The sequence below is a fragment of the Lithobates pipiens genome, unplaced genomic scaffold (genome assembly GCF_037356315.1).
Source record: "Lithobates pipiens isolate NorthernLeopardFrog02 unplaced genomic scaffold, aLitPip1_a1.2 Scaffold_3, whole genome shotgun sequence".
Lineage (NCBI taxonomy): Eukaryota > Metazoa > Chordata > Amphibia > Anura > Ranidae > Lithobates > Lithobates pipiens.
In genome coordinates, this window is record NW_027507790.1 from 84946468 (window position 1) to 84959317 (window position 12850).

Below are 12850 nucleotides of genomic sequence, written 5' to 3' on the forward strand. Positions count from 1 at the left end.
TCTGGCCCTCTTTGAAAAAAGTTTGGACACCCCTGTTGTAGAGAATACATGGTCCATCCTAAATTCAATGTTCTAAATGCAGCCTTAGACACGGTTGCAGCTCTTCATTGCAAGCATCAGTCTTTTTATTTATTTCACTCACCATCTGTTGATGGCAGTGTTCCAATGCATGGCCTGCGGCATTAGGTCACGTGACCTTAAACTGGAGCACTAGGGGAATCTCCTAGTTATTGCAGACAGATAAATAATAGCTGAACTATTTACCAAGATAGTATGTATACATTGTTACATATCTTTAAAGCTGGACTCCAGACTTCATATAAAGTGCTGTTTATATTCTTTGGGCAACAGTAGAAAAGCATGTAGAGAATTTTAGTGTATCTAAAGACAAAACCTTTTTTATAGAGCTGTGAGGGATTAGAATACCTGTCAGGTATTTATTGCTGTGTATGTCCCCCACTAGGGAGATTTATTCTTTTTGCTTTCTCATAACCTTCATTGCTGAGATTTATCCAAAATTTTAATTGTCTCCAGCAGCAGAATACAGGGGAAATCTTTCACTGTAGACCGATGTTCTGGTTACAATTGTAAGAGATTTCCTCTCACTTCCTTTTGAATCTACAGGACAGGAAGTGAAGGGAAATCTCTCAAATGGGACTCAGACGGCATAAAAAAAAAAAAAAAGACAACGTTTGACTATTCCTTTTTCTGTCTACAATAGAAAAAAGGGATTTGGCTTTACTGTATACTGTACTGTTTACTGTATTTTATCTTATTTAAAATGTAGTTTAATATTTTAATTACCTTGCCACATGATGCCATGCAGCATATGCAAAATACAGAAGCTTGACAATCCATGAGTGTGTAACAAATAGTTCATGTTTGTGTTATCTTCTGCACTAGGTGTCCCAGCTGCCCTTGAAAATTTTGTATAGATAGGCTTTCTGTTGTGGATAGAACCATGAAGAATAGCACTGCCACGTAAATACCCAGAATCCTTGTGCCAGTCAATTGGTGCAGGTCTGCTATGGTATATAGCACTTGGTTCATCCCTCCAGCATTACAGAATAAATGGTAACGCTTAGTTGCATTATGCAGGCAGCCGGGAGAGAATGATGTGCTACAGTGAAAATGACCCAGAGAAGCCATGAGTTATGGTCAACCAGCTGAAAGGGGGAAATGGTGGGTCTAGCACCATATTTTGGGCTTTTTTTTTTTTTTTTTTTTAAATTACAGAAATTTGTCAGCTTAGCACAGCTTTTGATTGTTAAATAAGACTTGAAATTTCAATAAGTAGCTTTTTAGATTTATTTTATTTTTTTTTTTTTTGCTTAGACTTTATAGTTCTATGAAACCTAAAAGCAAACATTTGAAAAATTGCAGGTTACCATTTCTTAGATGATTTTAATACAGGCTATGCAGCATAGGTAGGAGGAGGGGCCCGCAGTATTTTTAAGAATACTTACAGCGGGAGGGGATTGGAGCTGCAACGGAAGGGGGGATTGTGGAACGTCAGGGGAGAAGAGGAGACCTAAGGCGAAGCAGCAGCGTTACCTGGTGATACTATCATGAAAGTACTTCCTGCCATAAATTGACAGTGCTTCCATGTATTCCGATTTGTTTTCCTGTGTTGTCACCTTTTTCACAAGCGGTAACCCCTTTTTATGTTACCATTTTTATGTACAATCTGTTTTGTTTTTTTTCAGAACAAAACAATAATGGATGACATACATGAGATATTTAGTACATAAATGTCATGACTCAGTGAGGATCAAGTAGGCATTGCATTCAAATTATCCATATTGTAAATCTACAACTGGATTATATGTTTTCCAAGTAGATGTCCAATATTTATCCATTTCACAATTGTAATTTGTCTATGAATACATCATATGTTCGAAAAACTATCAAGGAATATATTATTTTAGATGACATTTCCATGATTATTTTTCTTCGTATTAGACTACCTTTTAAATATTGGAGAAGAAAGGAACATACAGTGCCTTGAAAAAGTTTTCATACTCTAAAAATTTTACAGATGTTGTAATGTTACAATCAAAAACGTAAATGTATTTTATTAGGATTTTATATGATAGACCAGGGGTTGACAAATTTGCTTTGAATTTAGGAGCCAGTTAAAAAAGTTAGGAGCCAGTTTTTTTTTCCAGCTCCCGGGATAAGGCCACTCATTTTCACCCCCAATCCCTAACTCACAATGGAGCACCCAGTCAATAACTCCATTGAAACGCTGTTACATCAGGGTATGGGCTGACCAGAAAGAGTAAGACTGGCAACAGATGGAACTGGGTGGCACTGGCAGGTGGCACTGGTTGCCACTGGAAGGCACGTGGAACTGCCAGATGGCACCGGCAGGTGACACTAGTTGGCATTGGCAGGTGACACTGGTTTGGAACTGGCAGGTGACACTGGTTTGGAACTGGCAGGTGGCCCTGGTTGGTGATGGCAGGTGGCCCTGGTTGGTGATGGCAGGTGGCCCTGGTTGGCGATGGCACTAGTTGTCACTGGCAGGTGGCACTGATTGGCGGTGGCACTGGTTGGTGTTGGCAGGGGCACTGGCTGGCGGTGGCACTGGTTGGCGGTGGCACTGATTGGCATTGGCAGGTGGCACTGGTTGGCGGTGGCATGGGTAGGTGGCACTGGTTGGCAGGTGGCACTGACAGGTGGCACTGGTGGGTGGCACTGATTGGCACTGGGTGGTGGCAGGTGGCACTGGGTGGTGGTTGCAGGTGGTATTGATTGGCGGTGGCACTGGTTGGCACTAGCAGGTGGCACTGATTTGTGGTGGCAGGTGGCACTGATTGGCGGTGGCAGATGGCACTGGTTGCCGCTGGCAGGTGGCACTGATTGGTGGTGGCACTGGCAGGTGCCACTGGTTGGCACTGGCACTGATTGGCGGTGGCAGGTGGCACTGGTTGGTGGCAGGTGGTATTGATTGGCGGTGGCACTGGTTGGCGCTGGCAGGTGGCACTGGTTGGCGCTGGCAGGTGGCACTGGTTGGCGCTGGCACTGATTGGTGGTGGCAGGTGGCACTGGTTGGTTGTAGGTGGTATTGATTGAAGGTGGCAGGTGTTACTGGTTGGTTGCAGGTGGTATTGATTGGAGGTGGCAGGTGGCACTGATTGGCACTGGCAGGTTTCACACGGAGCACTCTGTTACTGAAATGTAACAGAGGAGCTGGCGGGACCCTGCCGGGGTGTGAAACTGACAAGTAACAGAGAGGTGGATATGTCAGATTTCAGCCTGATGTCGGGGTGGGCGGGACTCAGCAGCTATCAAACACCAGCCAACGATTGGGCTGCTTAAGAAAAGGGGCGGGCCACATACATGTAGCGGCCCGCCCAGATCCCATTAGCTGGTGTTTGATAGCTTGCTGGGTCCCGCCCCCACCCCGGCCGGGTCCCGCCCACCCCGACATTCGGCTGACAGATCCTCCTCTCTCCATTGCGTGTCAGTTTCACACACAGAGCGGTGCTGCAGAGTGTGAAGGAGGGAGGAGAACGGCAGTCAGTGTTAATGCTGCTGCATGTCTGGGGCATCGATAGTGAGTGGGCTGGTGGCAGCTTAGGCGCCAGGTCGCGATTTCTGGTCGCATTGGCGACCTGGCGCCTGGGGTTTGTCGAGCCCTGTTATAGACCAACACAAAGTGGCACATGATTGTGAAGTGGAAGAAAATGATAAATGTTTTTCAATATTTTTTACAAATAAATGTTAAAAGTGTGGCGTGCATTTGTATTCAGCCCCCTTGAATCAATACTTTTGTAGAACCGCCTTTTGCTACATGCAATTACAGCTGCAAGTCTTTTTTGGTATGTCTTTACCAGCTTTGCACATCTAGAGATCAAAATTGCCTATTTGCAAAATAGCTCAAGCTTTGTCAGATTGGATAGAGAGCGTCTGTGAACAGCAGTTTTCAAGCCTTGCCAGCAGATTCTCAATTGGATTTAGGTCTGGACTTTGAGCCATTCCAACACATGAATATGCTTTGATCTAAACCATTCTATTGTAGCTCTGGCTGTATGTTTAGGGTTGTTGTCCTGCTGGATGGTGAACCTCCGCCCCAGTCTCAAGTCTTTTGCAGACTCTAACAGTGTGCCTAGGGAAGCCCTCAAATTCCGCTTGCATTTGGTGAGTGGCTCTTGAGGGCTGGCGAGCTAAGGCTGCCTGGTGGGGGGTCGAGCACTGCCGGCAGGAGGGTTGTATGAGAGCTGTTCTTCCAGTGATCGGAGGGGAAGGGAGAGAAGAGCCGCCGCACAGATGATCAGAGCGCAGGGAACATAACCACTTTCATTTCAATAGCTGTGTGTTCCCCGCCATGCGCCGTCACATACAGCCCATCTTCTTTGTCGGGGCCCTTTGATAGACAGATCACCCGTCCAATCCTGGGAAGGGTGATCTGTCTGTTAAAGCTCCCCGGACAAGCTAGAGGGGCTGTATTTGATGCCACGTGGTGGGGAACATACAGCTATTGAAATGAAAGCTGTTATGTTCCCAGCGCTCTGATCATCTGGGTGGTGGCTCTCCTCTCTCTTCCCCTGCACAAGTAGGCTGCATTGGGGGCACTGGCTGCATGGGTAGCCGCAGGCTGCATTGGCGGATGCAGGCTGCATAGGCAGGCTCAGGCTGCATTGGTTGACACGGATAAAGTTGTTGTTAGTATTTATTTTTATAACTTAATTCTGCATAAAACATTTAAGTGTCATTTCATGAGATAATTTATGGAGGGAGCGTGTTTAATGGCGGAATCATGGGCGGGGCAGGGTAGGGGTTGGGCGGGGCAACATGTGGTGAGTAACCCTTGAGGCCTGGCTAGTAGCTCAAAATTTTGAAATTTTGAGCCCTGTACTGGGGTGTCCCTAGGAAGTTTTTTGTAAGTGTCCATTAATCTAACGGTAACCTGTGTATATAACCTTATGATATACAAGTCACGTGTGCTGTAATGTACTCCAAAAAAATGGAGTTTACAGGTACAATGTTGTAAGTAAAAATTCCTTTTTTTCATATCTTATTTTAAAAATCCCATTGGATATAAGTACATATTACAAATATCTGCCATGCTGTGTCAAAATAGAGTGCTGATGATGACCTATGTGTTTAATGTGACCGAATTGAAAACTATTCAGATTTTGCTTTTGTAATGTTCTTTTCACATTATCTTCAAATGACTATGTAGTACAACGATTCTTGGTTTCCAGACGCTTTATTTATTTGTAAATAAGGCAGTCAGATGCACATTTTATGTTCTGTTATTGTCTGTGTTTCATAATTTTGTCAGGAAAAAATTACAGACTCTTATGGAAATCAATCTCCATTTTGCCCTTTTTAAAAGTGATCCACTTTAATTTAACACTAACAAACACTGTTGAAGTTCGACCAATCAGAATGGCCTGGGATTTGGATGTAGCAGGAGTGGGTGGACTTCAGGCTGCTATAGGTATATTTTAAAACTGAAATGCCTACCCAAGAATTATACCATAAGATGCTAGCCATTATTTTTAATAGCCAGAGAAGATTCTTCTGTGATTTCATTTCACTTTGTTACTGATGTAAAGCTTTATACTTAATACTAGTTTTGGGTTGAACGAAAACAAAATCTGACAGCTCAGGTTTGAGCCGCTGTACTATCAATCTGAAGTTAGTACAGCAATCTTCCCCACTGTTCTGTTGTGTTCTGACAGGAGGACAGCCCCCTTGCCAGAACACTCTGGTCAGCACTCTTAGCCATTGGCTGAAAGCACGAATCGAGAGCCAGTAGGCAGACCTTTTTTGGTCATGACCCTTCGACAGAAGCCGGCCGAATGCTGCTATACACATGGGCCAAATGTTGGCCAGTTTCTATTGAAAAGGCTGATGCTGCCCGACATCCTCCCTGCGTGTACTAAGCTTTAATGCTCACAATTTCATGGCAAACCCTTTTGTCATTGTCCATTTGAAAATGTCTCAGTGGATAGTAAGGGCAGTCTTATTGGACAGTTAATGGCATTTGAGGCTAATGGCAGATATTCTGTATTGTCTACAGAACTATTGCTTTTAATCAAATTAGTATTTATTGAAAGAGGCAAGGTACAATTGCTGGTGCAAGTCATATCATTTGACAGGAGTAGTGATTAAACAGTAGGTAAGGCACAGGTTCAAAAGGTAGACATAACCCGACCTATTGCTTTAAAACGGACTATAGGTACACTTTAACACTGTCATTCCGATGCTTATAACATTGCTTCATTTGATATAATATTTTTCATTCTTAATATTTTTATAGGAGCACATTTCGCCAAGGTTTGGTTGTTGGAAGTAAACCTGTAATTCATCCAGTATTATACTGGCTACTCCAGAAAACAAATGAGTTGAAGAAGAGAGCTTATTTAGCCCGTTATTTGGTAAAATTAGAAGTTCCTACTGAGTTCTTACAAGATGATGTAGTGTTTGAGACCAACAAGCAGGTATGGGCTTTATAGAATTCTATAGTATAATTAATACATCTCTAGTTATTGTGTATTTGGCCATTTTTGTTATTCATTGTCTATTCTGTTTGCACAATGTTTGGCCAATGTATCGGACATTGTATTTGATGACAGGACAGACAGCTGGATTACAAGACCATAGGAAAAACGTACTCATACTTGAATATGGAGGCTTTAAGGTTTAAAGCCCATGGCCAAAATGTTATCACTGCTGGCGGTACCTATGCATTGTGTTTAGACACATGGGAGTTGCAGCAACAGACTCAGAAGCAAGAAGGTTTCAACCACAGACTAGAAACATCGCAGAAGGCCTCATGTTTCAGATTCAAGTAATTGAAGTGGTATTTAAACCCAAAACCAAAAATTTGATATACAGTATTGCAGCTTACCAATCATGAAATGTGGTGGCTCCCCCCCCCCCCCCCCCCCCCCCTCTGTTTTCTCATGGTGATCTGGTCATTAACACACTGTATTAGAATGCCTCCACTCTGGATGAATGAACACAGGGGGCAGATTTGGACAGAGGCATTGTCGGACTAGGGGGGGGATGCTAAATTTACTAGCAATAATACACTAACAAATTGGAGCCAACTCTAGTTAACACTTTATAAGCAGTCACAGCTTTTTTTCCTTTTGGGATAAATGTTCTACATACATAAAAGTTGATCATTGTACTCACCCCTGCCAGTGGTAAGTGGCAACTGCAAGAGAGGTGGTTCTTTTGCAAAACAACAAACTTAATGACTGAATCGTATGAAAATAGAACAAAGAAAGCCTAAAAAAGAAAATGAATGCAGCCATCACATAAGAATATGTAATAAATGTTTGCTTTTGGGTTTAACACCACTTTAAAAATCTAGGACAGGGGAGGGTGTACTTTATATGAAAGTACACTTCCCCTAGAGATGAAGTTTAGTTAAAGAAAAAAAATCCTTACAGCCAGTTAAATCACTTACCTATAATGAAGTATGTACCATATTAAGCAGGCAGCTGGATCCTGGAAAAATCTTCTTTTTTTTTAATTCAGATTTATTCAAATTCAGACATGATTGAAAAAAATAAAGAAAAACATAACAGATTTACACAAGGCAAATAAAAAAAAAGTTATTAGTAGTATATTTATTTAAGGGGGAAAAAGCCTGACCTTTCGGGGAGAAAAAAAATTAAAAAGAAGAAAAATCTTCACTGCAGGGATGCCTGTTTTCTTCCTGTCTCTAAACATCTAGCTCGGGACAGCAATATGGATAGTCCAATGGGGATATGCCTCCTGCTTGAGAAAAGTTCTTTCATTGATTTCAATGCATGTAAAATGACCTGTAAATGGAGGAAAGTCTGGTCAGTCACAGAATTCTTTCTCCACCACCTACAACGGTAGACCAAGAACAGCATGCAGGATTTGTCAATATGTAAGCTGAGTACACTTTGAAATGGAGTTAAAGTGTAAGAAATGGCCAACTGAATTGAAGTCATTTAGAAGGATAATAATAAGAAAAATAAAGAGCAGGAGAGGAGGATGAAAACTAAGGAAAATAAAAATGGAAGGTAAACTCAAAAGTAAAAAAGAGAAGATTGAATGGAAGACCGAAGATGAAAAGAAAAGGTGCAAGACCTTAGGGAAAGACCAATGCAAGAAAGATGAAAGAGCAGCAACACATTGGGGTTCATTTAATAAAATTTGAAAGTGCAAAATCTGGTGCATGGTATCCAATCAGCTTCTCACGCCAGCTTGTTCAATTACCGTATATACTCGAGTATAGGCCGACCCGAATATAAGCCGAGGCCCCCAATTTACCCCCAAAAAAACTGGCAAACTTATTGACTCGTGTATAAGCCGAGGGTGAGACATGCCTGTCCATCCCTGTGTGTGTGTCCGTCCATCCCTGTGTGTCCGTCCATCCCTGTGTGTCCGTCCATCCCTGTGTGTCCGTCCATCCATCCCTGTGTGTGTGTGTGTCCATCCATCCATCCATCCCTGTGTGTGTGTGTCTCCATCCATCCATCCATCCATCCCTGTGTGTGTGTGTCTCCATCCATCCATCCCTGTGTGTGTGTGTCTCCATCCATCCATCCATCCCTGTGTGTGTGTGTATCCATCCATCCATCCATCCATCCCTGTGTGTGTGTATCCATCCGTGTGTGTGTGTGTGTGTGTGTGTGTGTGTGTGTGTGTGTGTGTGTCCAGCCTACCTGTGTCCCGAGCCTTTGTCCCGAGCCTCCGTCCCGTGCCTTGCCTCCTTGCCTCCGTCCCGTGCCGTGCCTTGCCGCCGTGCCTTGCCTCCGTCCCGTCCCGTCCCGTCCCGTCCCGTGCCGTGCCTTGCCTTGCCTCCGTCCCGTGCCCTCTTCGTCGGCGCCTCGGCGGCCATTGTAAAATTCAAAAGCTGCGCCGCCGCCTTCGCCTGTGATAGGCGGAACACTGAATTTCCCAGCAGCCTGTGTTCCGCCTATCATGGACATCGTATCATCCTCGTCCGTAGTACGAGGATGATACGATGTCCGTGATAGGCGGAACACAGGCTGCTGGGAAATTCAGTGTTCCGCCTATCACAGGCGAAGGCGGAGCCGGAGGCGCGGCTTTTGAATTATAGAATGGCCGCTGTCTGTCTGCTCGACACGCTGATCGAGCGGGCAGACAGCGATGACTCGAGTATAAGCCGAGGGGGGCACTTTCAGCCTCAAAAAAGAGGCTGAAAATCTCGGCTTATACTCGAGTATATACGGTATGCTTTGACAATAAAACCTGGAAGCTGATTGATTTCTATGTAGAGCTGCACCAGATTTTTCTCTCTCCAGTCTTTGTAAATCACCACATTATCTCAAATTATTATGCTGGGTCAAGAAACCATCCAACTCAGGAGTTTTGAATCATTTGAAAAAACTGAAAGTTTGGATGATCATTATAATTTTGGCTTTGCTTTCTGTGAAATTAGAGGAACTGCAGTCTTCTCACATAATTTTTATTAAAAAGATCTTTGCCATTCTGAAGCTTCCCTCCAAACACTTATGCATATTATTTTATATATACTGTGATTCTGTACTAGCCGAATATGCTGCAGAAATCTCCCTCAACTAAGTCTGTCTGCAACCATTTTAACTATGGGCAGCTGTTGCCTGTTCAATTCCTGGATTTACACAGAGGCACACCTCCAGCTCTGCAGCTCTCATTGGCCCTCTTATGACTCCCTTCCTGGCAAACTCTCACAAGAGCACAAAAGTGAGCGTTGTGCATGATGTCACAAGCCTAAGCTTTATACCAGACAAGAAACAGGAAGTGGGCTGTATAAGGTATTTACTGGCAGAAAAAAAGTTTTACTACCCAAAAGGAAAACAACAAGGGCAGAAGATTTAATATGGATGGAAAGTTGAAAAAATTACTGAAGGTCCGCTTTAAGAACTGATGATTTCCAAGATTTGCCATCTGCATTTATTTTCCAATATTGACTCATTTTATGAGTTAACGAAGTGATGAAAACTTTGTTTTTGTCCCGTATTTATAATGTTCAGTAAACCTCTTTCATCACATAGATTGTTTTAGAGAGTAAAAAGGTATGAAGAAATGCAATAAAACTAGTTACAAACCATTGAAAGCACAGTTGGAGAACAGTTGTATTAAATAGGAAAAGATTTCAGTTAGCAGATATTTAAAAACAACAGGAATATGTTCTACAGTGGACAAAAAGTACCCGCTGCAATTGGTGTGAAATCCTATAACTTGCCAGTCTTTTTACGCCTACATTCCACCGCAAGGGTCCTGTATCTGTTTGTCTTAATACCAATTCAAGCATGCTGTTTCAATAACAGCCTGTGCAGTGCAAAATGTTTTTCTGCTCACTTAAAGGTTACAGAGCACATTTTGCAGCAGTGGAGGAAGCGTACAGCCTGCCACAAAACTGATACTTACAAGCACCAGCAGATAAGAATTATGTAGGTGAAAATGAATTCACTACGTGCTCAGCATGTGTTAATTGTATATGAAAGATGAGTGATCGTAGGTCTATTACGCTCCCCTGTACATCATTTCTTGCATTGGTTAGTCTTTTCTGTGAATAACACCCCCTTGGTGACTTTCGTTTCCCAATAAATACATTTTGGAGTGTTCCCTGATTTTATCAGTTGCCGAATAGTATCAGGAGTCCTAGAAGACTTCCCAGCATGATGTTTACATGGCAATCTAAAACACAATTCCTAAATAATTGACATATTTAAATGCCATGTACAAAAAGCAAAAAAATGTTCAAAAAGCAGTATTTGATTGCTGCAGCCTTATTCTTTTTTTTTGTTCTAGAACAGAGAGCTGTAATAGAAAAGCTTTCGATATTCTCCTTTTCATTTTAAAAATTATAGGTCAAAAAGAAAAGGTGCACCTCTAATCAGTAATTTTAACATTTAGTTGCCATGATGTAGACACGTGAGGGAAAAGATGTTTATAAAGTCTTGGAGCCATTTTATCACAGGACCATGTGATATTACTTTTGATTTCTTCTATAAAAGCTTTATGGCATGCCATTTTGAGAATGCTTCTGTTGAGATGGAAATGTATAATAATTTAAGTGGTTAGGAGATATTTGCCGAAAGACAGGTACACCTGTCTACGGCGCATGCACCGTAGACAGCGGCGCGCAGGCGCACAGAGCGCGCCGCAGTTAACGGTCATATGCCGCGAGTGGGGACTCCCGTGCACATGCACGGGAGTGACGTCATCGTGGCTCAGAGAAATGACAGCGCCAGAGCAGCGAGACCCACCAAGAAGATGGAGGCTCCGGACTACAGGGGACAGCGGTGACTTCCCTGGCTCCTGTGTCAGGTAAGTGACACATAATGGACTACTATGCGATGCATAGTAGTCCATTATGCTTTACCTTTGCAGGGAATCAAAGAGGAAGTAAACCCATCAGGGTTTACTTCCTCTTTAAGTCCCTTTGATTTGGGACATACAGCAATCAGGTCCTTCGATGGCTTCTAGCACACGGATCTAGGGACTAGTCCCATTTTAGGTTGCTAGCAAGAGGTTCTTTGAAGGGCTAAAGTGATGCATAAGGTAGAGAAGTGCAGGGTTGATTATTATGGTACCAGCTCACTGTCGTGCTGCAAGACAGAGTGAGGCATTCTGTGATTATGGCTCACTGCAATTCACTCCTGCTGCAGACTCGGGACCCTCCTGTGTTACAAATGCATGGGTAGGTGGCATGGATGGAGCACTAAACAGTCTTATTACTGGAAATTTTGTATAAGTTTCTCAAAGGCAAGGCACGGCTGATGCTTGCGCCATTAGTGATGGAGTACATTGTGCGCAAACCTCATCAGATGGAACTTACAGGATTGCTAGATATGAGTTTATAAAAAATCTTGTTTTGGTGTAAAGTTTTTAATTTTACTAGCTAAAACATTTGTTAAGAATTGGCAAGGTTGGGAATGTTACAAGCAATATTGAAGTAGTGTTTTAGAAGGAAATATGTACAGAAGAAGAGTGCAATTGTAGGACAACTAACAGTATGTACTGATAGTATGACAGTGGGCAGTATGTGCAGGAGAGGGGCAGAGAGTGTATGAAAGCAGTCAGTATATGCAGGAGATAATTGCTGAGGGTACGACAGTAGGCACTTTGTGGAATAGAGGAGTTCTGAAGGGTATGACATGGGCCAGTGTGTGAAGGAAAGGAGTGTGAAGAGTATGACAAGGGGAAGTACAGTGCCTTTAAATGTTATTCATACCCCTTGAAATGTTCTACAATTTGTCATGTTACAACCAAAAACGTAAATGTATTTTATTGGGATTTTATGTGATAGATCAACACAAAGTGGCACATAATTGTGAAGCGGAAAGAAAATGATAAATGGTTTTCAATTTTTTTTTTTTACAAATAAATATCTGAAAAGTGTGGTGTGCATTTGTATTCAGCCCCCCTGAGTCAATACTTTGTAGAACCACCTTTTGCTGCAATTACAGCTGCAAGTCTTTTTTTGGGTATGTATCTACCAGCTTTGCACATCTAGAGTGAATTTTTTGCCCATTCTTCTTTGCAAAATAGCTCAAGCTCTGTCAGATTGGATGGAGAGCATCTGTTAACAGCATTTTTCAAGTCTCTCCACAGATTCTCAATCGGATTTAGGTCTGGACTTTGACTGGGCCATTCTAACACACGAATATGCTTTGTTCTGAACTGTTCCATTGTATTTCTGGCTGTATGTTTAGGGTCATCCTGCTGGAAGGTGAACCTCCTCTTTAGTCTTTTGAAGACTCTAATGCCCTGTACACATGACCGGTTTTCCCGTCGGAATAAACTCTGAAGGTTTTTCTGACCGAATTCCGCTCAAGCTCTCTTGCATACACACAGTCACATCAAAGTCCAACCGTCAAGAACGTGGTGATGTACA

At 42.8% G+C, this 12850-nt stretch overlaps 1 protein-coding gene across 1 annotated transcript in view; it reads left to right on the plus strand.

The window, feature by feature from the left end:
* The window catches only part of IFT81 (intraflagellar transport 81), a 235567-nt gene that overhangs the window by 48200 nt on the left and 174517 nt on the right, over positions 1 to 12850 (plus strand). The window contains exon 4 of the mRNA XM_077461990.1: positions 6278 to 6458. Coding sequence (XP_077318116.1) covers positions 6278 to 6458 — 181 coding nt within the window. The remainder of the gene's footprint in view (positions 1 to 6277; positions 6459 to 12850) is intronic.